The sequence below is a fragment of the Onychomys torridus genome, chromosome 6 (genome assembly GCF_903995425.1).
Source record: "Onychomys torridus chromosome 6, mOncTor1.1, whole genome shotgun sequence".
Taxonomy (NCBI): Eukaryota; Metazoa; Chordata; class Mammalia; order Rodentia; family Cricetidae; genus Onychomys; species Onychomys torridus.
This window is the reverse complement of record NC_050448.1, coordinates 68558986-68582399: the sequence shown is the minus strand read 5'-3', so window position 1 is coordinate 68582399 and position 23414 is coordinate 68558986. Positions and strand designations below refer to the sequence as shown.

At 42.7% G+C, this 23414-nt stretch overlaps 2 protein-coding genes across 2 annotated transcripts; one reads left to right on the top strand and one right to left on the bottom strand.

The window, feature by feature from the left end:
- Positions 1 to 4463: 4463 nt before the first annotated feature.
- Positions 4464 to 4947, bottom strand: LOC118585282 (late cornified envelope protein 3D-like). The gene has a single exon (XM_036189631.1). It carries the CDS (start codon positions 4941 to 4943, stop codon positions 4659 to 4661), a length of 285 nt encoding a protein of 94 aa, XP_036045524.1. The 5' UTR covers positions 4944 to 4947; the 3' UTR covers positions 4464 to 4658.
- Positions 4948 to 12508: 7561 nt separating this feature from the next.
- On the top strand, positions 12509 to 12816 carry LOC118585247 (late cornified envelope protein 3D-like). Its single transcript, XM_036189518.1, has one exon. It carries the CDS (start codon positions 12514 to 12516, stop codon positions 12796 to 12798), a length of 285 nt encoding a protein of 94 aa, XP_036045411.1. The 5' UTR covers positions 12509 to 12513; the 3' UTR covers positions 12799 to 12816.
- Positions 12817 to 23414: the final 10598 nt, after the last annotated feature.

Here is a 23414-nt window from a genome sequence, read left to right as displayed (position 1 = left end):
CACAGGCAGACATGGATCACAGGCAGACATGGACATCCAGCACACCCCACAGGTCTGTCTTCTTTCTAATTTTGAGCTGTAGCTTCTCTCTTACTGAGGTTAGAGGAGACACACTGTGTGATCTTTTCAAAGTCTAGTTATACTTCTTTTTGGAGCAAATTTAATTTATACTGTAGAATGTTCCACAGGCACTTGAAAGCATTTGTGATATACAACACCCAAAGGTTGTTCTGATTGCCTAGGAGTGTGTTGTTAGGGATTTTGTGTCCTTGATCTTCTGCCTCCTCTGGTTTTTGAGTAGTTAATAAATTCACACTGGACGCAATTACTCTAAGATAGAGTTGACATCACTAACTTTTGCCTGTGTTCTTGCATCGTTCCTCTCCTCCTATGACTTCTTTGGTGTTTAGTGAGTAATTTTTATAGCACCCTTAAGTTCCCATATCATATGCTTTGATACACACACACACACACACACACACACACACACACACATATATATACATAGTTCCCTTTGAGATGACTGTTTCACAAATTTGTGAAGAGTTCCATACTTAAATAAAATAATCAAGCTAATATTGCAAACCAGATACAGTGATACACATATAACCCATGGGGTGATAAAGCATCTAACCACAAACACCTATAGCACAGTCCTGGTTGGGTAACTTGCTGTGTAACGGGACAGATAGACAGGTAGTTAAGTCAGTGCATCAGGTGACAGGCTCACTGATGAACATCTGAGGAGTCATCAAGGCTCAGGCAAGAGTTCACAGGTATCAGTCTTTTGTCGCCTCGTGTGTTGTGATGTTGTCATTTAATGTCACTTGGGAGTGGCTGAGATGAGGTGGCGCCTGTCAGAGATGACAGTGTTGGGGATGCAGCAGGAAGAGTGGGATCGGGAGCTCCACCGCTGCCAAAGGGATAGCTGGTTCTGGGGCACTGAGAGTAAAGCATTAAACTCAGGAAGCAGGGAGGTCCTCAGAGAGCAGATAGCACACATAAAGCTCATACCTGAGAGCAAAATGTGAGATACAGTAAAAGCCGCAATGATAGGCTCAGTAAAAATGCTGACTGGGAGCCGAGTGTCCCTGGCTTGACCTCCTGATTTCTATTGGTGACGACTATCATAAGGTATGGGTGTTTGGGAAGAGAAAAGGCCACTGTGTGGTGAGAGCACAGTGGAGTACAGATGTCAGAATCAAGACCCAAACTTCATCTGCTGAGCCATTTGTGAGTCTGCCACTTTGTATGTCTCAAGGTTTCAGACATACGTCATAAAAGGAACTAACTCATTTAGGTTGGGATACCCAGGGGAAGTCAGCTGAAAGGTGAACTATAAAATAATAGGAGGTGATTAGTAACAAACCGGGCAGTGATTTTGTGTACACCTGACATAGTGCCAGTGATGCAATGTAGTCACACCCATGGAAGATGGATTTAAATTAGCTTTGTCAAGTTTTCCTGTTAACACTAGAGATACATTTCCTTCTGGTGCTTATCCAGACACGTGGAATGTGAATACAGCCACTAACCCACACAATGGTTTTTGGTCTCCACTTTCTGGTGGAATGGTCCACTGGTTCTGGGTTCATGGCTCTTGGTCCACACACCAAGATCATATACACACGGTGGCAGCTCTTAGTCCACTGTTGTAGGATATTTGTTTACACTGTGTGAGGATGTGTCATTGTGATTGGTTTACTAAAAAGCTGAATGGCCAATAGCTAGGCAGGGGAGGTTAGGTGGGTGGGACTTGTGGGCAGAGAGAGGAACTCAGAGGGTTAGAATTTAGACATGTGAGAGATGCTAGTGAGATGTGGAGCAAGTCAGATGTATAAAATGGGAGAGAGGTAAAAAATACATGGTAGAACGTAGATTAATAGAAACAGGTTAATTTAAGTTATGAACTGCTTGGAAACAAGCCTAAGCTAAAGGCCAAGTTTTCTTACATTGTAGTGTAAGTCTGCTGTCCACCTTATCATCCTGAACAGCTTTGGGTCATATATTGTACAAAACTTGACAGCGTTGGCTGGCCCATGATGGAGTGTTTCACAACAGTTTCTCCAGCAGTGAGATATGAGCATCTTGTGGTGATAGATTGAAGCATGGCAGCTGAGGTTCTGTCTTCAAGGAGTTGTGTTTTCCTAGAGTGTGGACTTGACCTAGACCTTGTCAAAGTGTCTTAATCACTCTTTGGAAATTCTTTTCTTTATGAAATTATAAAGATTTTGAAAACCCTAATTCCTTGGATCCTGGAATGAAAATAACCATATATTTTCAAGTCTTGATTTTAAAATTCAATTAACCTCTAAAGTTCTATGTACAGTTTTTTTGTGTGTTTCATACCCAGACTGCCATCAATTTCTCTTGCATTCTCAATTGAAAATGAGTCCAGTTTCTGGGATGTCCCTCCATCTTATTCTGAGAGCCCCCAGAAGGATTTGGTGTACTGCTCTTCTCAGGAATATTAGAGTTTGGCAGGTGGATAAGACAAGTGGAGGAAATGATTGCAAATGATATTAAGTCTTAGACTTTAGGTTTCAAATATGAGAAACAAATTATTAAAGAGGACTTTTGGGTCATATGCTAGGATATTAGTTCTGAATACTAAAAGATCAAAACTCAAGTTGACAAAGGCTAAGCTAAATGAAAAGACTATTTCTACATATCTCTTGAAAAGTCTCTAGGGATGGTCAAGTGCTAAGTTCCAAGAACAGGGACTTGCTTTTAAGCCGTGTGTTTTGGGTCCTGGAACAAAGCAGGTTCTCCCCTATAAAATATGTGGCCTTTCAGAGAAATGATGGAACATGTTACTTACAGAATTGAGTGTTCATCCCTTAGGGGCTTTGTGCACAGTAAGCTCTAGTGAACTACTGATTACACAATTATATAAATTTACTATATGACCAGTACTTCTCAGTTCCCTTCCCCTTTGTCCTAACTGTCTGGTGTTCATACTCATCATCATCTTATTTTCTAAACTCTCAGCTCCCTCTCTCTCCTTGACATACTGTTTTTAACTTGATTTCCTCCCCAGAGCTCCCTGTTAGAGTTTTTATCGAGTCTGTTTCTCCTCTGCCATCCTTGTGTACTTTTTACTAAAGTTGGAAATTTTTAGTCTTTTTGTTACTGGCATCTTGGAATGACTATTTCCTTGCTGGGGGGTCTAGCCTCTGTTTTGTAGGATGTTTCAGGCTATGCCCCCACAAAATGCCATCAGTATTCATCATAAGCCCAAGCTTAATTTAATTAAAATGTATATTAGCATACAAAGATTTAGGTTTAATTATGAAAATTTTCAACAAAATCTGTTTCTCCTTCCTCCTCTCCCCATCACCTGTTCCTCCATGGTCCCTCTGGCCTCAGTATTTCCCTTTCCACTTTTATGTTAAATGCCACCTTTTGTTAATCCTCCCCACCCTTTCCCAGTCTTGATCTAGTGTCATAGTCCACACCCACCCACACTCCTTTTTTTCATATACACACAAACATTAAATGTATCCAACTGTGGGAGAGAACATGTCAGTTTTGTTTTTCTGAGTCTGAGTGATCTCACTTCATGAGATACTTTACAGGTCCATTAATTTCTTTGCAAACTTCACAATTTCAATCTTCTTTACTGGTAAGTAAAATTCTTTGGTGTACACATGCCACATTTTCATTGCCCGTTCTTCTGTTGATGAGCAACTGGGCTGCTTTCCTTTCCTGTATTGTGAATAGCAAGGCAGTTAACATGGATGTTCAAGTATCACTATGGTTGGATGTGAACTCCTCTGTGTATGTGTCCAGAAAAAAGGCAGCTGAGTTGCATGGCCATTCTGGTTTTGATTTTCGAGGAGTCTTCCTACTGACTTGCAGAGCGGTGTTACTCATTTATATTCCCACTGCAGTCACTCTTCCCCAGAAACTTGCCCAATGTGCTATCACTACTCTCTTGATCATAGACATTCTGACTAGGTGAGATAGAATCTCAGGGGTTTTAGTCTGCATTTCCCTGGTCCTACGCCCATTTTTTATTTTTATTTTTTCATGACCAAAATTGTCTAGAGTATTTCTATACATGCCTTGGAAAGACACAACATCTCCACTTAAAAAGAATGAGTTACTCTGTTTGAATACTTACCTAACTGCAAATTCATTGTTTCTTAATTAGATGCTAGAAATCATTTATCAAAGCAAACAATAGCTCCTCCAGTTGGCACAGGGTTTCACAGTGAGGTGGATATACACTCCACATTTCATAGGGCACATCATTCCTTGTTAGAAACCCCAGCCAGTCCTGTCCATTTCCTCCCCTGCTGCTTCAACTGAAGTGAGCATTAGCAGAACTGAGAGACCTCTAAACTTCTGCTAATGCGGAGCTATGATTTTTTATGCTCTGGATTTGTGCAGTCCTGGAATTGAGAATTAAAAGGGAGAGACAGAGAACAATGATAGTGAAGACACCAGTGTGATGGGGATAGAAGCTTTATTCTTGGTCAGAGTCAGGGATAGGCACTGCCACTCTACATTAAGGGTAGGGGTTAGGGGCCCTGGGCATCTGACAGGTAGAGAAGGGCCTCCAGGAACCAACAAGACAAGGCAGGCTGTGCTTCCCTTGGCCTTTGGGACTCCTGTTTCCTCCAGATTCTCATGCTTCAGCCTCAGGATCCAGGTCAGCAGCAGCCCCCAGAGCTGTGCCCACAGCCTGAGCCCCCAGACTGCTGGCCACTGCCACGGTCACAGGAACTGGAGCTCCTGCGCCTGCATCTGTGGGACCTGCGCCTGTGGTGGCTCAGGAAGCAGCCTCCCTCAGAGCTGGGGATACTGCAGCCCCCAGAGCTTGTAGCACAGCAGGAGGAGGCTGCAGGCAGACACTGTGCTGTGCTCTTTGGGGGGCACTTGGGGGAGGGGCACTTGGGAGGAGGCTGGCACTGCTTCTGGTTCTGCTGGCAGGACATCTTGGCAGGAGTCAGTCAGCCTGTGGAAGCAAAGTATACAACTGTCAGTAATCTACAGTCCAGGGTTGCCTCATCTCTGGTATTGTCTCCTTTCCGGGCCAAGAAATGCAAGAAGGAAAGCTGATGTGGATGGAATCCATTGGATCATGCCAGGTGCCTCTCACTCTGTTCTCTACCCAGACAGTAGAAGCACGGGCTAAGTCTGCCTGGGAATTCAGCCTTTTGTATCTATGAAGAATCCCCAGCAGATGTACCTGTTAGGGAAAAGTGATCTGGATAACCTAGGGTTATCATAGCAAGCAGTGTGAACATCTGAATGGAAAGGAGGTGAAGTGTGGGAAGTGGGTGCTGAGCTCCTATTGCCTCTGTAGGTCACAGAGTCTTGTCATCCCCTGCTCCCCTCCTCACCACCCCGCCACCTAGTGATTCTACCTTTTTGAATAATCACCTACTACAAACTTGTTTTTGTAATTGAATACTGGTAACTCCTTATTTTCCCTATTGCACTTTGTGTCTAGGTTCTTATGGAAGACCTCATCCCTTTTCTCTCATCCCCTGTGATCATAATGTTCCCTTCCAACTTCCTATGCCAAGGCCCACCTTTGCTGGATACTCACTAGATGCAGAGGATGCAGGAGAAGTCTGTATCTGAGGATGCTGTGGCAGAGGAGCCCAGGGCCAGAGCTCTTTTATCCTGTGCAGTTGGTGATGTCACTTGGGTATGCCTCTGCTTTCACAACCAGAGGAGGTGTTACCTAAATGTATGTCCAGCAGTTTTTCTGGTACTTCCCTGAAGTCCAACTAAGGAGTGAACCAGGAAGAAGGAAGATTGTCCATAGGCCTCCTACTGAGGTCTCCTGGAAACTGCTCATCCCCTCCCTTCTTCCTACTTCCTTTTCTTTTTTCCTCTTTTGGGACACATGCCTTGGAGTATTACTTCCCTTGGCATGATTACAAATGAATTCTTTACAGGCACACAGCACATACACAATAGCTCACAAGAACAAATCTTAAATGATAAAATATTGTCATGTTCACAGACCCTTGCTGCCCAGTAAACATGAGTAGATGTAATTCACTGCTGCCCCCTGAGCTCCAGCCGTGGGGTGCCTGGGAAGTGATGGGGAAGTGTGTGAAGCCTTGTTAGGTGACAGTCCCTTCATGACGCCATGGCTTCTAATAGTACAGTGGATATTCTGAGCACTCAGGGACAGAAGCAAGTTGTTAACTTTTAGTAGATAAATAATCATACCACACAGGTGGAGATGTCTTCTGTGTGACATTATTAAACTTGTGTGAACTGAAATCTGACTAAATTATTTTAATATCATGCTATGTTCAAAGAAAAACATAATTTGGGCTATAGTTAACAACTTTAATAATTCATATACAATTTGAATACTTTGGTTATTACAATATCAGATCATATATTTGTATTTTCTTATAGAGAAAAACATTTGTGGCTTAGAACTAACCCATAGAAACCAGGTGATGAGCAGTATTCACAGTTAGTTGTATCTTATAATTAATTATATCATTAATAAAAATATAGTAAATGTGCCTCATTATTTATGGCCATTAAAGCCTATATGATAATTTAGACAATTATGTTTTTCTCTCCTCATTCTAATATTAACTGATGCTAATGTATTGTTTCATTCCTGGGCCAAGAACTACAGGAATGTGGGGAAAGCTGATGTGGATGGAATCCCTTGGATCATGCCAGGTATCTCCCACTCTGTTCTCTACCCAGGCACTAGAAGAACAGGCCAAGTTGGCATGTGAACCCGGCTCTTTCTGTATTTGGAGAATACCTAGCAGAAACCCCTATTTGTGGAAAGCTTATGGCCCTTGTAGACAGGACTTGGCAGTGACTCTTAGGAATGCAGGCCAGGATGGACACAGTGGAGGAGGCAGCAAGGGAAGGAATTTGCCTGTATCCTTTCCTCCTCGGAATGAGGTTCTCGGTGCCTGGTGCTGAGCTTTCTGTCTCAGCCTCATTGCAGCATTGGGAGTCATTTCTCTTACATTGTTGAGAGCCTGTGACTAGATACTGCATGGGCAAGGGGTTTCAGATGCGTGGTGAATATACAGATGGTTTTCCATTAAGACTCAGTGATGAGGACACACAGAGAAGAGTGGAAAGTACATCTCTATTCTCAGCAGCTGTGCTGGGCAGAGCAAGCCTCAGACAAATGCCCCATGAGTGTGGTTAGCTTCCTTCTTGATTTTCCTGAGAGCTCTGAGTTTACAACTTATTTCCAAATGTAGTTCTTCGGGACTGCCTTGCTATAGATCAGTGGTTCTCAACTTTACTAACATTGTGACCTTTTAATACAGTTCCTCATGTTGTGGTGACCCCCAACTATAAAATTATTTTCACTCCTATTTCATAACTGTAATTTTGCTACTGTTGTGAATCACAATGTAAATATCTGTGTCTCCCAATGGTCTAAGTGATCCCTCTGAAAAGGTTGTTTAACCTCCAAAAGAGTCATAACCCACAGGTTAAGAACTGCTAGTATAGACGAGCACCTGGGATGCAGAGGTCAACCCAACAGAGATGTTAGCAACACACTGGAGTATAGCCTGACCTCCTATGTGACTTTGCACAAGCCAGATCCACTCCTTCCTAATGACCATAATTGTCTCTTTTCCTTGAATTTCTTCTTACTTGGTCATTAACTCCTAATTCCTGACTTTAACTGTGTGTCAACTGTGTGCTTAGCACTGAGGACACAACTGTAAACTAGAGATTCGGCTTGTCCTCACTGGTGCATTATAATCACCCAAAGGGAAATATACCAAATGATGGACTGCAGCTACAGTGTACATAAAAGAGAAATTATAGGTTCTGTGGGGTATGTAAGAAGAGGTCTTAACCTCATTAGGGATTCAGCTCTCTGGATAAAATTGAATAGTTTTTCAATTGCCTGACTGTTATATAGAAGCAACTATGAAGACTCCTCTTGGTTTAAACAGGGTCAATCTTGAGTCATGAGGCAGCAACTGAAGAGCAGGATTCAATGGCTGGTCAATCACAAGGTTTCTGGGTGACTCATCAGGGGGAAGAAGCTCCTTAATTCTTCTGAGCCAGTCGGGCATTGAAGTCATGAGCTGGGGCAGGAGAGGCAAAGCCTGGTGGGCTGTGTTACCAAGGCTGCCTGACTGGCTTCTATGACCATGTGACACACCCCTTTTCAGATTCTAAGCAATTATGTGGTGTCTATTTATTACTGCTTGAATTGTTGGTCCTCCTTAGCGACTTTGATTTAGGCAGATCTAATTATTGTGATTTCACCATCAGCATCATGTTACAAATACATCCCAGAAGACACTCGTAGTTTCCAAAAGTACGCTTTTGTAGAAGTGTAGAAAAATTCAGACAGGACATCAGTTCTAGGGAAATAAGTGAAGTAGCCAAGACAGAACCTCACATCAAAATAAAGGGAAGCTAAAGATAAGGAATCATTTCCCTAGAAATGGGGAAGTAACTTAACAAAACCCAGTAGCAACCCATAGTTAAAAACTTTCAAATAAATATCAAAAGGAGCATCTTCCATTTGAAAAGGGGCGTCAGCAAAGCTTAATGACTAACATGATGGGTAGTGAGAATGAGCCCTTGGTTCCTAAGACAGGAAACAGCTCAGATGTTTAGTGTCCAAAGTTAGACCCAGAATATATTTCAAACAGAGACTCAAAGGTAGTTTGCTGGAGGAAGGACATGTCAGAATAGATGGAGGAATATGTTATGAGATTCCACCCATAGAGGAAGAGCCACAGGCAGTCAATGGCTGCCGAGAAAGGGACAATCGGGTTTTTGTTCTGTTTTTCTGTTTCCCCTTTTCTCCCCGAGGGATGAGACCCCAGTCCTAAGCAGTCATCTCTAAACGCCTGCATATCAAGGCAACATGAGTTGTACTCAGTGGGGTGTGTGTGCGTGCGTGTGCGTGTGTGCGTGCGTGCGTGCGTGTGCATGTGTGTGCGTGCGTGTGTGTGTGTGTGTGTGTGTGTGTGTGTGTGTGCATGTGTGTGTGTGTGTGTGTGCGTGCGTGTGTGTTGTGATATGTGAATATATGAATATGAAGAGGTCATAAATTTGAGAGAAGAAGTTCATAGTGGGGACATGGGAGGAATTAGAAGGGGTGTGGGAAGGATTCACATGCAGGAAACACACTGTTTGCATGTATAAAATTCTCAAATAAAATAAACAAATAACTTTAAAAACTGGTGCCAAAGCAATCAAGCATCTGTATGTTAAACAAAACACACACACACATACATATGAAAGGCATGGATAATAGATCATTGTGTAAAACACAAAATAAACACTTCTAAAATACAATATAGGACACAATTTTGTGACTTTGGTTATGTAATTTTATTGTAATTTTTCATATATGACAAAAAGTCACAGTTCAAAAGGAAAATACTGGATTAGAATGGCTGAGGTAGTGGTCCATGACTGAACATGCCTGAAGTGGCACATGACTAATTTCCATCCTGGGGAGACTGAAGCAGCAGGATCACACACTTGAAGCCACCTTAGGTTACAGTGAGAGAGATGCAAAAGACAAACTAAAGAACTAAAACTTCTGCTGGGCAAGTGACTGTTGATGAATTCACAATTAAAATCCACAGACTCGGAGAAAAGATTTGCAAAGCACAAGTCTGATTGAAGGTTTGTATCTCGAATACTCTAAAAGCAATAAAAAACCATGAATAAATGGACAGTCTGATTAAAATGGGAAATATTTAAAGAGACTGATATGTCAACCAAGCTACATGGGTGACAAATTAGCTTAGTGCATTACTCATTAGGGGAATGCAATTAAGAGCAAAGTGACAGACTACCTGCACACTTCACCAGCTAAAAGCTCTTACCTGGCAGTATGGAATCCTGTCCAGGCTGGGGAGCGGCTCAGCTCAGCCACTGCTGACAGGAAGACAAATTTACAACCATGTTGGAAGTTTCTTTAAAAGTGTCCTTAACAATTAAACATGTTCTTACTGTTTGTCTGAGAAATTCAATTCTTTAGTATTTATCCAAAGGAAAAGAGCTGTATTTATAGAAAAGCTCAGTGCTGATACGTGCAGTGATTTTATTCATAATTGTTTCAAACTCAAAGCCTCTTGAATGACATTCAACTTGTGAATGGGTTAAGAAAAAACATGGAGTGTGTGTATATGTATACATACAAATATTTATATATGCGTATATGTATACATACATATAACATATATATACACACACAATGGAATGTTTTTAGCGATAAAGAAAGGGGGAACTATTGATCTACGAAACAACAGAAATGAATCTAAAATGCAAGAAGCCAGACTTTAAGTACTACTCTGTGTCTCTGTCTCGTTCTTTCTGTCTCTTTGTCTCTGTCTCTGTCTCTCTCTCACGCACACACACACACATACACATGGCAGACAACTTTCTATCAAAACAAAATGCATATGCACAGCCAAAGAAACAATGAAGAGTCGAGAGACAGCTGATAGGGTGGGAAATATTGGTGAATGATACATCTTATAAAGAGTTAATATCCTAGTATATTAAGAATGCTAAGATCTCAATAGCAAAGATTTAAAAAAAAACTGAGCTTAAAAAATGGAGAGACACCCTGAGGAAATATTTCTTAAAAGAAGACATACAAATGGCTTATAGATGCATGAAGAAAGGTTTTTATCCCTACTCATCAGAGAAATGAAAATTAAAAAGGCAAACTCACACTTGTCAGACTGGCTATTACTAAAGATGCAAGAAATAACAAGTATTGCCAATAATTTGGAGGAGAAAGGGAATACTTATTGGAAATGTAAAGTGTCCCAGCCATTATAGAAGATAGTATAAGTTCCTGAAAAATTTAAAAGTTAACTGCTGTTTGAGCCTCAATCTCATTTGTTTGTATGTACCCAAAGATAAAGGATAGTCATACACTGAAAAGATATATACCCTCATGTTTATTGCAGTACCATTTGTAACAGCCATAATAAAGCATCTTCCTAAATGTGTATCTGTGGATGAATGCATATAGAACATGGGGCTTATAGAAGTAACAGAATATCAATCAGCCTTAAAAAGTAGGTAATCGCCAGGCGGTGGAGGCGCACGCCTTTAATCTCAGCACTCGGGAGGCAGAGGTAGGCAGATCTCTGTGAATTCAAGGCCAGCCTGGGCTACCAAGTGAGTTCCAGGAAAGGTGCAAAGCTACACAGAGAAACCCTGTCTTGGAAAAGAAAGAAAGAAAGAAAGAAAGAAAGAAAGAAAGAAAGAAAGAAAGAAAGAAAGAAAGAAAGAAAGAAAGAAAGAAAAAGTAGGTAATCATGTCATTTATGACAACATGAATGAACCTGGAAGATATTAAATTAAATTAAATAAGCCATGAACAGAAAGATTAATTTTTCATAATGTCACTTACATGTGGACTCTAAAATGAATTGCACTCATAGATGCAGAGTGTAGAATGAGGGTTGCCAGATACTAAGGGGGGTGGCGGTGAGGAGACTGAGGAGATCTTTCCTCTTAATAATAAAATTTGTGATTCTTGTCACCTCTGGAGTGCCAAGTCCCTTCTCTGTACCTGGTCTCAGGTCTTTCTGTGCCCCTGTTGTATGCATGTCATCCCTACAGGACTGCTTTTCTCTGCTGCCACTCTCAGAGGACACCTGAAGGCCCCATCCCATCAACTTTTGGTCTGCAGTGCAATGGGGACTTGACTTATAAAGACTGGGGCCTTAAGCCTGGACTCTTCATAAATACATCCAGGATAGCACTGATTGTATCAGATCAAATGTATTTAAGTTTTGAATGATGGGCATGCCATATACATCTCCATATTAATACTGCTGAGTGACCAAACAGGGTTAGAGCTTGTGAATGAATGGGCAAGGGTGAAACAAAGTCTGGGGAAGAACAAAAGGAAGTGATTTTGCAGTCACAGGGCATCCTGGTTCCACCTTATGAGTTCTTTAGGCATGTGCACAGGAAAGCCCTGGAGGCCAGTAACTGGGAAGTGTCTAGCACTGTCACCTCCTCTGTTGTGAAAATAGCAACATGCTTGGATGATGCTTCATCAGCTCCACACAGAATAAAAAGGCTCCTGCCCTGGACTCCTTATCCATTCCCTGCTCAGAAATTTCACCCTCTCCTTTGCATCTGGTAAGTGCCCATTTGGGACCATTTCATCATGTAGGAGTGTGTGGGACAGACAAGCCGGATCTAAACTAGAACCTGAGGAAGAGGCCCACAGTTGGCAGTTGGGGGGGGGGCAGGGTCGGTAATGGTGAGGGAGGAAGGAGTCCTTGTGCTGGTCAGGGAGCTTTTTATTGTTGTTCTGAGTGCATTACTAGGGATGTATGCTGATCTACCTGACAGTCATGAGATGCTTTATACAAATGGATGTGTGCTTCCATGCTCCTGTTTGTATCATAGAGATCTTGGCTTAGGGAGCCAACAGGTCATGGGAGGCATGTGTGTGACAGATGAAGTCAATAGATGTTCACCGGATGCTTCTCTCGACAATGTTTCTATTATACTTTCCTAGGTCAGATTTCGGCCAATATGTCCTGCCAGCAGAACCAGAAGCAGTGCCAGCCTCCTCCCAAGTGCCCCTCCCCCAAGTGCCCCCCAAAGAGCACAGCACAGTGTCTGCCTGCAGCCTCCTCCTGCTGTGCTACAAGCTCTGGGGGCTGCAGTGTCCCCAGCTCTGAGGGAGGCTGCTTCCTGAGCCACCACAGGCGCAGGTCCCACAGATGCAGGCGCAGGAGCTCCAGTTCCTGTGACCGTGGCAGTGGCCAGCAGTCTGGGGGCTCAGGCTGTGGGCACAGCTCCGGGGGCTGCTGCTGACCTGGATCCTGAGGCTGAGACAAGAGAGTGTGGAGGAAACCAAGAGTTCAGAGGAAACCAAGCAGTAGCCCCATCTTGGCTCATTCTTTTTCAGGCATCCGAATCTTCCTTGGGCTAAGTGTTCTTGGACTCTTCTAGTGGATTTTCCAAAAAGCCTGGTTACCTTCTTATTTGGAGACATGTCACCTGTGCCTGGCCATGTAGGCAAATAAAACTCTCAACAGCACCTGTGTTTTACGTGTCCCTTGACTTACTCCACCCAAGGCTGCTCACTGGGTTTTTCCTTTCTCAGCTCTTGGAGGTCCAATATGCCCAACACCTTAGATTCCTCTTCATACAGAGGGATTATGTGGGAACTTCCAGCATAGAAGTGTGTGTAGGAATAAGGGGAAGTGTTAGGAGGTTTCTGAAGATCCTCTTGGGAAAAGGGCTCACTTTTCTTGTGTAACTTGAGAGTTGGCATTATCTGATACTGAAATCCCTACTCTGTGTGTAGGATGACAGGGAGGATGAGAAAGGTGGCAAGAATGAGAGCAGAAGGATGGAGAATGTGGAGAAATGTCTGTAGGTAGAAGATCAAGCCAAGCCTCACATAATAGATCCCAGAGGGTTGGAAAAGTTAGTAAACTCTGGAGAAACTGGAGTGGGGGAATTTTCCTGAATGCAAATGTAAAGCTGTAGGTATAGAAAAAACTGAGAAAAAAGGATGTCTACAGATTGTAGACTTCAACTTCTATTACAAGATGAAGAGGCAAAATGATGTGTGATTGGTAAAGGGCCTTGTTTCCGGTCACCTGCCTCAACTTTGGAGTGGAACAATACTTATTTGCTCTGTGAACCAAGGTGGTCATTATCCATGTGAACTGTGGATGTGACTTCACTTTGATGGCTTGGGGTTTGAAATATTACATAGTATATGCCCCATGGTGTAGTTAGAGTTTTCCTGCCTGACCCACAGTCAGGACAAATCTCTCTTACCCATCAGTCCCACAGTCGCTCAGACCCAACCAAGAAAGCACACAGAGACTTATATTGTTTACAAACTGTATGGCCGTGGCAGGCTTCTTGTTATCTACTTTTTCTATCTTAAATTAACCCATTTCTGTAAATCTATACTTTGCCACGTGACTCTTCTTACCATTACCTTACATCCTTCTTGTCATGGCAGCAGCTGGTGGTGTCTCTCCCCAGCCTTCCTGTTCCCCGCCTTCTCCTCTTCATTGTCCCGCCTACCCTATCCTTCCTGCCTGGCTCCTAGCCAATCAGCACTTTATTTATACAGAGTGATATCCACAACACCATGGTTCTTGAACTGACTTCAGAAAGGTGCCCAGACCTTGCCTACATTCACAGTTGAGGCTGAGCGCAGAGGCTCTAGACTACGGACAAAATCTGTGTAAAGCATTGGGAATTTACTGGAATAAAATACCTTGAATAGCTTTGCTCTTTCATGTGGTGGTATTGTGTTCCCCGAAATATTGTGTGTTCCCTGAAATAAACTTATCTGGGGTCAGAGAACAGGACAGCCACAATATTAAACATGAGTATAGGCAGTGGTAGCACACACCTTTAATCCTAGCATTCCAGAGACAGAAATCCCTCTGAATCTCTGAGTCCAAGGCCACTTTAGAAACAGCCATGCACAGTGACACACGCCTTTAATCCCAGAAATCCAGCCTTTAATCCTAGGGAGTGACGGCAGAAAGTAGAAAGATATATAAGGCGTGAAGACCAGAAGCTAGTTAAGCATTTGGCTGGTTAAGCATTCAGGCTTTGGAGCAGCACAGTTCAGCTAAGATTCATTCTGGATGAGGACTCAGAAGCTTGCAGTCTGAGGAAACAGGATCACCTGAGGAACTGGCAAGGTGAGGTATCTGTGGCTTGTTCTGTCTCTCTGATCTTCCAGCATTCACCCCAATAACTGGCCTCGGGTTTGATTTTATTAATAAGACTTTTAAAATTCATGCTATACTTTCATTTAATCCCAGCACTCAGGAGGCAGAAGCAGGCAGATCTCTGTGAGTTTGAGGCCAGCCTGGGCTACAGAGTGAGTTCCAGGACAGGCACCAAAGCTACACAAAGAAACCCTGTCTCGAAAAACTATAAACCAAAAAAAAAAAAAAAAAAAAAAAAAAAAAGCCAGCTGGAAACGTGCTTTGTATTATTATTCTTGGACATATACTTTCTTATGAAAGAGAAGGGACCATATCCAACGGCAGGCTGTGCTACCTCTGCTCTGTTACTCCAGTCACTCAACTGGCTGAGACAGAGTGCATGGGACTTCCTTTGGAGCAGGATGGAGGAACCGCATGATAGGCTTCATGGTCTTGAGATGCTCTCGGGGAACACTCTGCAGAGTCAGAATTAAAATGAATTGCAGACAAAAGGAAAAGAATGGACAAGCTCTTTTTGAGAACACACGACCTCACATTTAGCTACGTCAGACACCTAGGATCATAAACACTGGTGAATCTGTGCTGGTTCCTCTGGAGCTCACGGGAAACATGTATGTTTCAGGGTGGATAGATTAAGATTTATCAGTCAAGTTCCAGCTGCACATAGCAGCAGGGAAGATTAGCAGCTCAAATCCCAGCTCTGAAGACTCAACAGCTGAGCAAAATGTCTAACCTCTCTGCTCCTCCACCCCTCACCCAAAACATGGGATAGTTGTAGTTCCCTTGGAGAACTAAATGCTTCATGTTAGTATATGTAATTACGCAAAACATTGTTGAAATACTAATTCTCATCATTTAGATATCTTTAATGTGAAAACTGAGAAACTAGGCTCAGGGTTCAGCACACCATGTTGGAAAGTCTAATGGGATGAGGAAAGAAAGAAGAGAGCTAATGACCCAACCCTGGCCAGTTATTAGGATATCCATATAATTAATTACATGTAACATTGTTGCTAGAAATGGTTCCTGTTAGATGAGGTCCTGGTGGGAAGAAGAAAAATTGGTTCTTTGAACTTGTTTATGTTATAGGCTATAGACATAGTTAGAGTTGGAGCAGCGGATTGGGGATGGCAGCTCCTGAGGTTTACAGGTTCTTCACCCCAGGACAGAGAACTGTGTTTGGGACACATGGTTAGAAATAGAAATATTTATTAATACAGAGAAACACACTCTGAAGAATAAGAGTGGGCTAGAGAGCAGGGGAAATGCATAATCTCAAAAGTACTGGCTCTCAGGACCCTTCATCATCATTTATATAGCATCCACCTTCTCCCAATGTTTGGATGTCATGTTTGTTTTCTTTCCCCATGCTTGCTATATTTGCTGCATATTGCCCATGTAAGCAAGGGTCCCCAGTCTTCTACTCACAGCTTCATTCATATGTTAATTTTGATGTCTCTCTCTAGTCTCTGGTCACAGTTGGGATGCTATGAAAAGCCAGATCAGCAACCATCAATTCATTTTAAAATCATTTGATTCCCAAATAGTTGTTGAGTATCCCATGTGCCAGGTACCAATGTAGGCACTGGGTTACCATGGAAACAAGGTTTCTGTTCCCTTGGAACAGATGCCCATCCGAGTGCACACTTTCCAGGTTGGTACCTGTAGTTTCTCACTCTGTAGGCTATTGCATTTGCATCCCCTTTGGTAGTAATCAGCAGTGGAGGGTGGGTAAATCTAAGCCTGAGCAAAAAGTTAAGGCATGAAAATGCTTGACTGTGTAGAGTGTTGGGAAGTCAGAGAGTGACTTCTGGATTCTCAGCAGAGTCAGCAGCTTTAGTAATGGGGGAAAGTCAGCAGACCCTGGTTACTGTTGTTCACACCACATAACCCTACTTCATGGAACATCTAAGTTCAAAGGAAGCAACAGGGACAAGATACACCAGTGTCTGGTGCTGGTTCCAGGAATTTTACAGATTGTTTTCCAATGGTTTCTCAAATGTTTAATCCTAGTCAGCAGCAACCCCCAGAACCGCCTGCAGAAGTAAATATTTTTACTTTTTGGTCAGATATTCTATTTAGGCATAAGCACAGGCTATTTAAAAAAATCCAAATTTAGATAATCTTGGGTCTTTACCAGGCAAGAACCAGGGCATAACACACAATACCAAGATTAGTTAGGAGCTCAATGATTAAAACATACCAGATCTGTTTGAGTTATCATGGAACACAAGCAGACTCTTGGTGACTTCTCAGACCTTGACTTCCTATTGGAGGATTTCAATCTAGGTGCTTCTTTTCATCCTGGAGAAGGTGAGTCATTATCCCCACCCTGCAAGGAGAATGGACACACAGAGAAGACACCCTGTGAGGACAGAAGACTGACTCATTAGCTAGTCTTTTCTCCCTGAGCATTTAGGCAATTCCAGGTGGAGTGTACATGAGTATCATCCTTCGTGGTTCTGACACTGTGGGGCCTGCAGAGAAATTGTGAAGACTGAACCTGATTTAGCTGATTAAACATTTGGAAGAGCTCATCTGCTTATGCCACTTGACCTAGTAGGAACACACAATGCAGGCTTACCTTTCAGCCAAGGTACATTAGTGACAAAATAATTGACAAGACTATGACTTTTCATGTAAATCTATGTGACAATTGACAAGTCATTTCCCTTCCAGTTCAGGTCATCATGTTGTATATGCTGTCGAAAAATCAGTCATGGGAATTTTAAATAACATGGATATTTAAGTAACATCCTCATCATGTTCTCTCCACCCTGTATCATATGAAATGCAGTTGAATCATTTAAAAGAAGCATGGATGAAAAGCCTGGGTGTGCTGAATTGGTTTCTGATTTAAGCATATCTCCTCTGCTCCCAGTTCTGGTTCTTGTCCAGGTCCCAATACTCTTTCTATGTGATAAATCTCTGGTCCATTTCTCCTAAAACGTTTGTCAATTGAATATTTGGAGGCTTACCTACTGTTGTGAAATGATTTTGTCCGGATCGCCAAAGCAGAGGACAATAGGATGTAAAGCTCTATTCCATCTGAAGAAAATAGAAGCAAATGTAGCCTTTTGGGACTGGAATTTACTCTGCACTGGGAAGAGTGCCTTGTAACTTTACCAATTGTCCCCACCTTCATTTAAAGCCATATAAACAGAGGCTGGAATCAGGGGATTTCTAGTCATTGATTATAATCTTAGTAAAGGTTTGTGGAATGTTTCTTCTTTTCCTCCTAGTGAAAAAAAAACATCCCATTACACTTCACGGAGCTCCAAAAGGGCCACTCAAAGGTTACAATGTCTCCAAGAAAATTAGATGAGCATTTCAATCCATGCTTAGATTCCCACATTATATTTGTTCTCTAACCATGTTGTGGTTAATTGGGGTGAAAGAGTTGGCAGAGCAAAGGAAGTGGGCAGCATACAATTTGCCTAATTGCTTTCTGTCTGATAGGGCAAATGGACACTGCAGGAGATGGCCAGACTTGAGTAATGACAGTATTACATTGTCTACAGACAAAAGGATGCTGCAACAAGTGGCAGGTATTGATAAATTCAAAACAGAACCTGGATTCTCCTCCTTAGAAATAAACATATCTACGCAAGCCAGATTTTTTGTTTGAAAAGCAGCTTACACCGTGATGCCAAGAACCAAACTGTAGACACGTAATTCTGTTGGCAACAGTTTATTGAGCTCTAAGGTTGCAACCACTGGTGATTCTTTTTCCTAACAGTGACTTGGACCTTGTTAGTTGTCTTAGTGAGGGTTTCTATTGCTGCGAAGAGACACCAGGACCACAGCAACTCTTATAAAGTAAAACATTTAATTGGGATGCCTTGTTACAGTTTCAGAGGTTCAGTGTAGTGCCCTGGAACTCCCAACTTGGGTAACTGCAGCCCTGCTTGCTGACCTTAACCAGATGTCCTCCCTATGCTGAATCCCTGCTGGTCTCCACCCTCCTGAATGCTCACCGGAGGTTCTTTGTTTGTGTATCCTGCATTTGGTGTAAACAGCTTAGATGCAAGAATGTAGAACATTCAGTAGCGAACTTCTGCCCTCCGGGGTTCCTCCATTGTGCTGTAAGCGTGTATTTAAGATTCCCTCCCTTCTTCAATAAACGGCATTGGCATCCTCTGGCACGAATGACTCGCTGTCTTTTGTCTCTGTTTTTCCATTTACAGCCCCTCGCTCGAACATGGTGAATGGGTGGTGGTAGCGTGGGCACTACTGCAACAGTTCAGTCCATTACTATCATGGCGGGGAGCATGGCAGTGTGTAGTCAGACATGGTGCTGTCATAGTAGCTGAGAGTCCTACATCTTGCAGGCAACAGGAAGCCAACTAGGACATTGAGTGTTATCCTGAGTATAGAAAACCTCAGAGCCTGCCCCCACAGTGACACACTTCCTCCAACAAGGCCATACCCACTCCAACAAAGCCACACCTTCTAATAGTGCCACTTCCTATGAGATTATGGGGGCCAACTACACACACACACACACACAGAGAGAGAGAGAGAGAGAGAGAGAGAGAGAGAGAGAGAGAGAGAGAGAGAGAGAACACATGCCATTGCTGTAATGCTGGGAGTCCTTGCAGGTCACATGTCCACCTCCAGAAAGACAAGGTGAAAAATCAACAGCAGGACCAAATGAAAGAATATTTCTTTAATTCTCCCTCTCCTGCCTTTAAATGTAAGTCAGAAAAGAAAAACCTGTTTTAAGGGGGAGGGTAAAGAAGACACTCCAGTTGATTCTTATCAGCACTGGGGAAGAGACTATTTGAAATGAAGGCTAAATTCAACTGGATCAGGCTGCGGTGGTGGTGGTGGTGGTGGTGGTGTATGGGTGTGTCTGAGTGGAGTGAGTGACTGATCCTAATGCAGGAGACAGCAACATTTGGGAGCTAGTGAGAGTTTCTGCTTCATTTTATACCAAATGCTATTTTAGAGTCTTGTGTATAATCCAAAAGATGAGTGTCACACTGCTTAGGAGGAAGAGGATTATTTTCTAAACAGTAATTAATGGAATTAGCTCTATGAATTAAATGTATTTTCAGGTGTATGTGTGCCAATCACTGAGGGTGAGAAATGTACCCACATCTGCTCGTGAAATGCTTGTGTTGCCAAATTCATCCCTTTTCTCCCCTCTCAGTTCCTATAGACTACTTATAAATGAAGGTGAGTGAATCATATTTTGAAGCTTGTCTGGTCTTGGGCTTGTATTTTGAAGAATATTTGTAGGAAGCATTTGCTTCTTGAGTTGTTGGTTCACTCGATGCTGCTCCTACAAGTCCTCCAGAGCCAGGTCTCCAGCAGTCTGGTTGTGTGGCAGCCATGGAAGTCCCCACCGCTGCCTATTACCTTAAAGCCTTGATAGCAGGACTGGGGTCTTTGGGAACTCAGGTCATCCTCGGCAGCAGCTGCATCAGAACCACAACAAGATGCTCTGGGAATACATTCAGAGCTGGATGAAGATGGTCACTTTGGAGAATTGCTCAAGAGCGAAGCCCTTGAGAGGTGTTTAGTGTGACTGATGGTTTCATTGCCACCTCATCTCAGAAAGATCAAGTCAGCATCTACTCAGATGTATCAAACAGCATCCAAGTACTTTTCTTTTGAACTTAAACAATATCATGCAGACCATATATGGTTAAAGTAAAGTAATGAAAGGATAATTCTTTTCCCAGGACAATTGCTTTAGAAGACCCTTTCACTCTAGAGAAATAAAAAAGTTCATGTCTGTGCATAAGTATACATGACCTTGGCCAGGCTCTTAGCTGCCTTCAGAGACCCAGCCCATGGAGACAGCAGTGTCTTGACCAACCCACACCACCTTGTGCTAGGTCCATGGAGTTCCAGTGCTGACTTCTTTATCTGGACTTCTCTGTGTACACCACCCTCTTCCCATTCCCTTTGTTCTTCCATTCCCACCTCTCCTTTCCCAAAGCCCGTGAGTATTGACAGAGAAGTTTCCTTGGTTTCAGGCAAGGCCTTCTCCTGTGGTATCAGAGCACAGGAGGAGGCTTGTGCAGAAGGTACCTTCCTTTGGACTGGCCTCTGAGCTCTGCTGTGAGTTGAGAGAAAAGGTGGAGGAGGCTCTCACATAGCAGGGCAGGAGATGCTGCTCATGGTATGTATTGATGTTCATCCAACCCAGAGTGGTCCCGTGGAAAGCTCTCAAGTGGCCCCTTTCTGCTTAATCTATGGACAAGATGAAACCACTAAGACACACCCTTTTCTTAGGCTGCATAGCCTGTGGACATTCCAAGGAGGCAGCCAATGGATTGGAGATTCTGCAGATCCAGGTGTCAGTGTATTTATCCCAATTATGAAACAATTATGAGGGTTCCACCCTCTCCTTTAATCTATTTAAAAAGGAGGCAAAAGGAAGGGACATCAGTTGCTAGTAGTGGGGCAGATAGTTTAGTAAACCCTTTGAAGGAAGCATATTCAAGACTTAGTGACTCAATGCCCATGTGAGATGGAGAGTAAGGATTAGTCAAGATGATGCCACTGACCATCCCATCTAAAGGCTAGGCTGTGGGTTTATCATGAATGAAACCAAGCAGAGAGGTCATTTTAGAGAACTGCTATCTGTCATAGAAGGACTCTGATGGACATATCTTCAGGATTTAGACAAAAGAGTCTGGGGCCTAGAGTTCTTCTTGTCAAAAGAGGCATGGGGGAGACTTCTGAAATGCCAAGATGATTTTCTTTCTCTTTTCTTCCTTTCTTTCTGCCCATCTCATCTTTCTATCCTGTCCTCCCCTGCTCTTTCTCCTTCGCCCACCCCCTTCTCTCATCCACACAGAGCCAGTTTAGTCTTTTCATTCTTATATAAGATTCCCAACCCCCAAATCCCACTCAACTATGAACAGCTTGGCAGGCAAGTTTTTAATGTTTTCATCTTTGCATTCCTAAACAACGACAGATCCAACTGGAAATTGATCACACAGGAAGTATTTTATTAATCTTTGCTGAATTAAATGAAAAGCACTAAGAAGACTGATATCATGTCAAGGAAAGACAAGGAATGAGAAGTTGGAGATGGTAAGAACAAAGCCAGTGCCCCAGGGAGTTGGCTTACAGCAGGAACTCCACTGGTACATTCCTTTTGGTCCTGCCCTATGTTCTGGACTTCTGCAGTTCACAACCACCACCATAGCTGAGGCTATTCCTGGCTTCAGTGTTTCTATGCCTTTCTTGTTGAAGCATCTCCTCTTTGCTCTGGGCTTCAGTAGAACCAGGTGATGCTGTCTAGGCCACTGGAGTGGCAGGCCCTATAGTGGTTTGGGGAAACTTTTCAATGGGATATACACAGCTCTCACAAGCTGAAAGTCATAGTGGCCCAAAGAGACTGTAGACAGATTTGGGACTCTAAGATAGAACATGGAAGAAATCATGTCTTCCTAGTCTTCTCAGAAAGGCGTGAATGCCTGAAAATGTCCTGGCCCACTTCTTCAGGGTTCCTAGTGTGAACTCAGGAGCAGTTAACTTGTTTAGTTCTGAAGAGTGGAGCTTGGGTGATAGACTTGATGAGAATCTAGGAGTTAGATTAGAACTTGTCTGGGTTTAAGGGAATACCTTTGAAAGTTCTATGAATAAGTTGATGAGGCCAGTCAGTTCCGTAAATACAAGAGCTCTACAGGTTCTGATGGAGCAGGCTGAGTTGACTGCACATAAAGGTCTCAGGTGAAGGAGCTGTGTGAAAGGCATGCAGGAACATATAGGGAGCAAAAGACAGGGTTATCAGCTTCTATGAATTGACTGTCTGTAACTTACTTAACATCCCAGTGCCTCATTTTTCACCAGTAAAGTGAGTATTAATCTGGTGTTGTAGAATTCATTACAAGTACAATAAGCAAGGCAGTGTGATGACTTGCAAAATATACATATGGACCAAAGCCTTAGACAAAAATACTGCTTAACATTCATGTGTATGATTCCTTAATGTCTCACAGGTGAATCTTCAGGCAAGTCCTTCCAAATCAATGTTTATCTTAACTGAAGTCCCAAGAAATGCCAGTGACTCCTGGTCTCCATGTTTAATATATACAAAGAACATGACCCTTTTCAGGTTGTTTAAGACCAGAGATACCAACAGAGGAACACTAACTGCCTATACCATTTTATTCTAGATTTTAAAAAAAAGTGGCTGTGGAATAGAAGTAGGTATTATTATTATACAAGGAGGATTCTTATTAGAGAAAGGTTAAGGAAAATAATGCACAACTCACAAGACAATTCAGACATTTAAGCAATTGTTACCAAACTTTGGTTATACTTTGTGATCCAAATCAGGTCCAGACACCCAGACTCCCAACCAACTAATTAAAAGAGCCAAATTTCCAAAAAATGAAAGGCAGAAAAGGGGGATTCATTTAATATGGCCACACTGGGATGAGCGACAAAGAGATACAGCAAATTCGTCTGTCTTCCCAGTGTGGCCAGGTTGGACTTTACATGGGTGCTGGGGGTCTGACATCATGCCTTCATGCTTACACAGCAGACACGCTACCAACTGAGCCAGTTCCCTGTCCTTATAAACTTTATTGTCATTCTGAAGATTTAGAACTCTATTTCATGTTACTAAGTTATAACTTTTCCTTTTGTTACTCAGATTCATCTTCCCCACTTCTGGGTCTATTTTAGAATCGGGATTCATTACTGTACAGAAGAAAAAAAAATGTCCTGTTTTGTGTTCAAAACATTTCAGAT

Coding starts and splice junctions, on each gene's coding strand:
- LOC118585282 (XM_036189631.1), bottom strand. CDS start 4,943: ATGTCCTGCCAGCAGAACCAGAAGCAGTGCCAGCCTCCTCCCAAGTGC.
- LOC118585247 (XM_036189518.1), top strand. CDS start 12,514: ATGTCCTGCCAGCAGAACCAGAAGCAGTGCCAGCCTCCTCCCAAGTGC.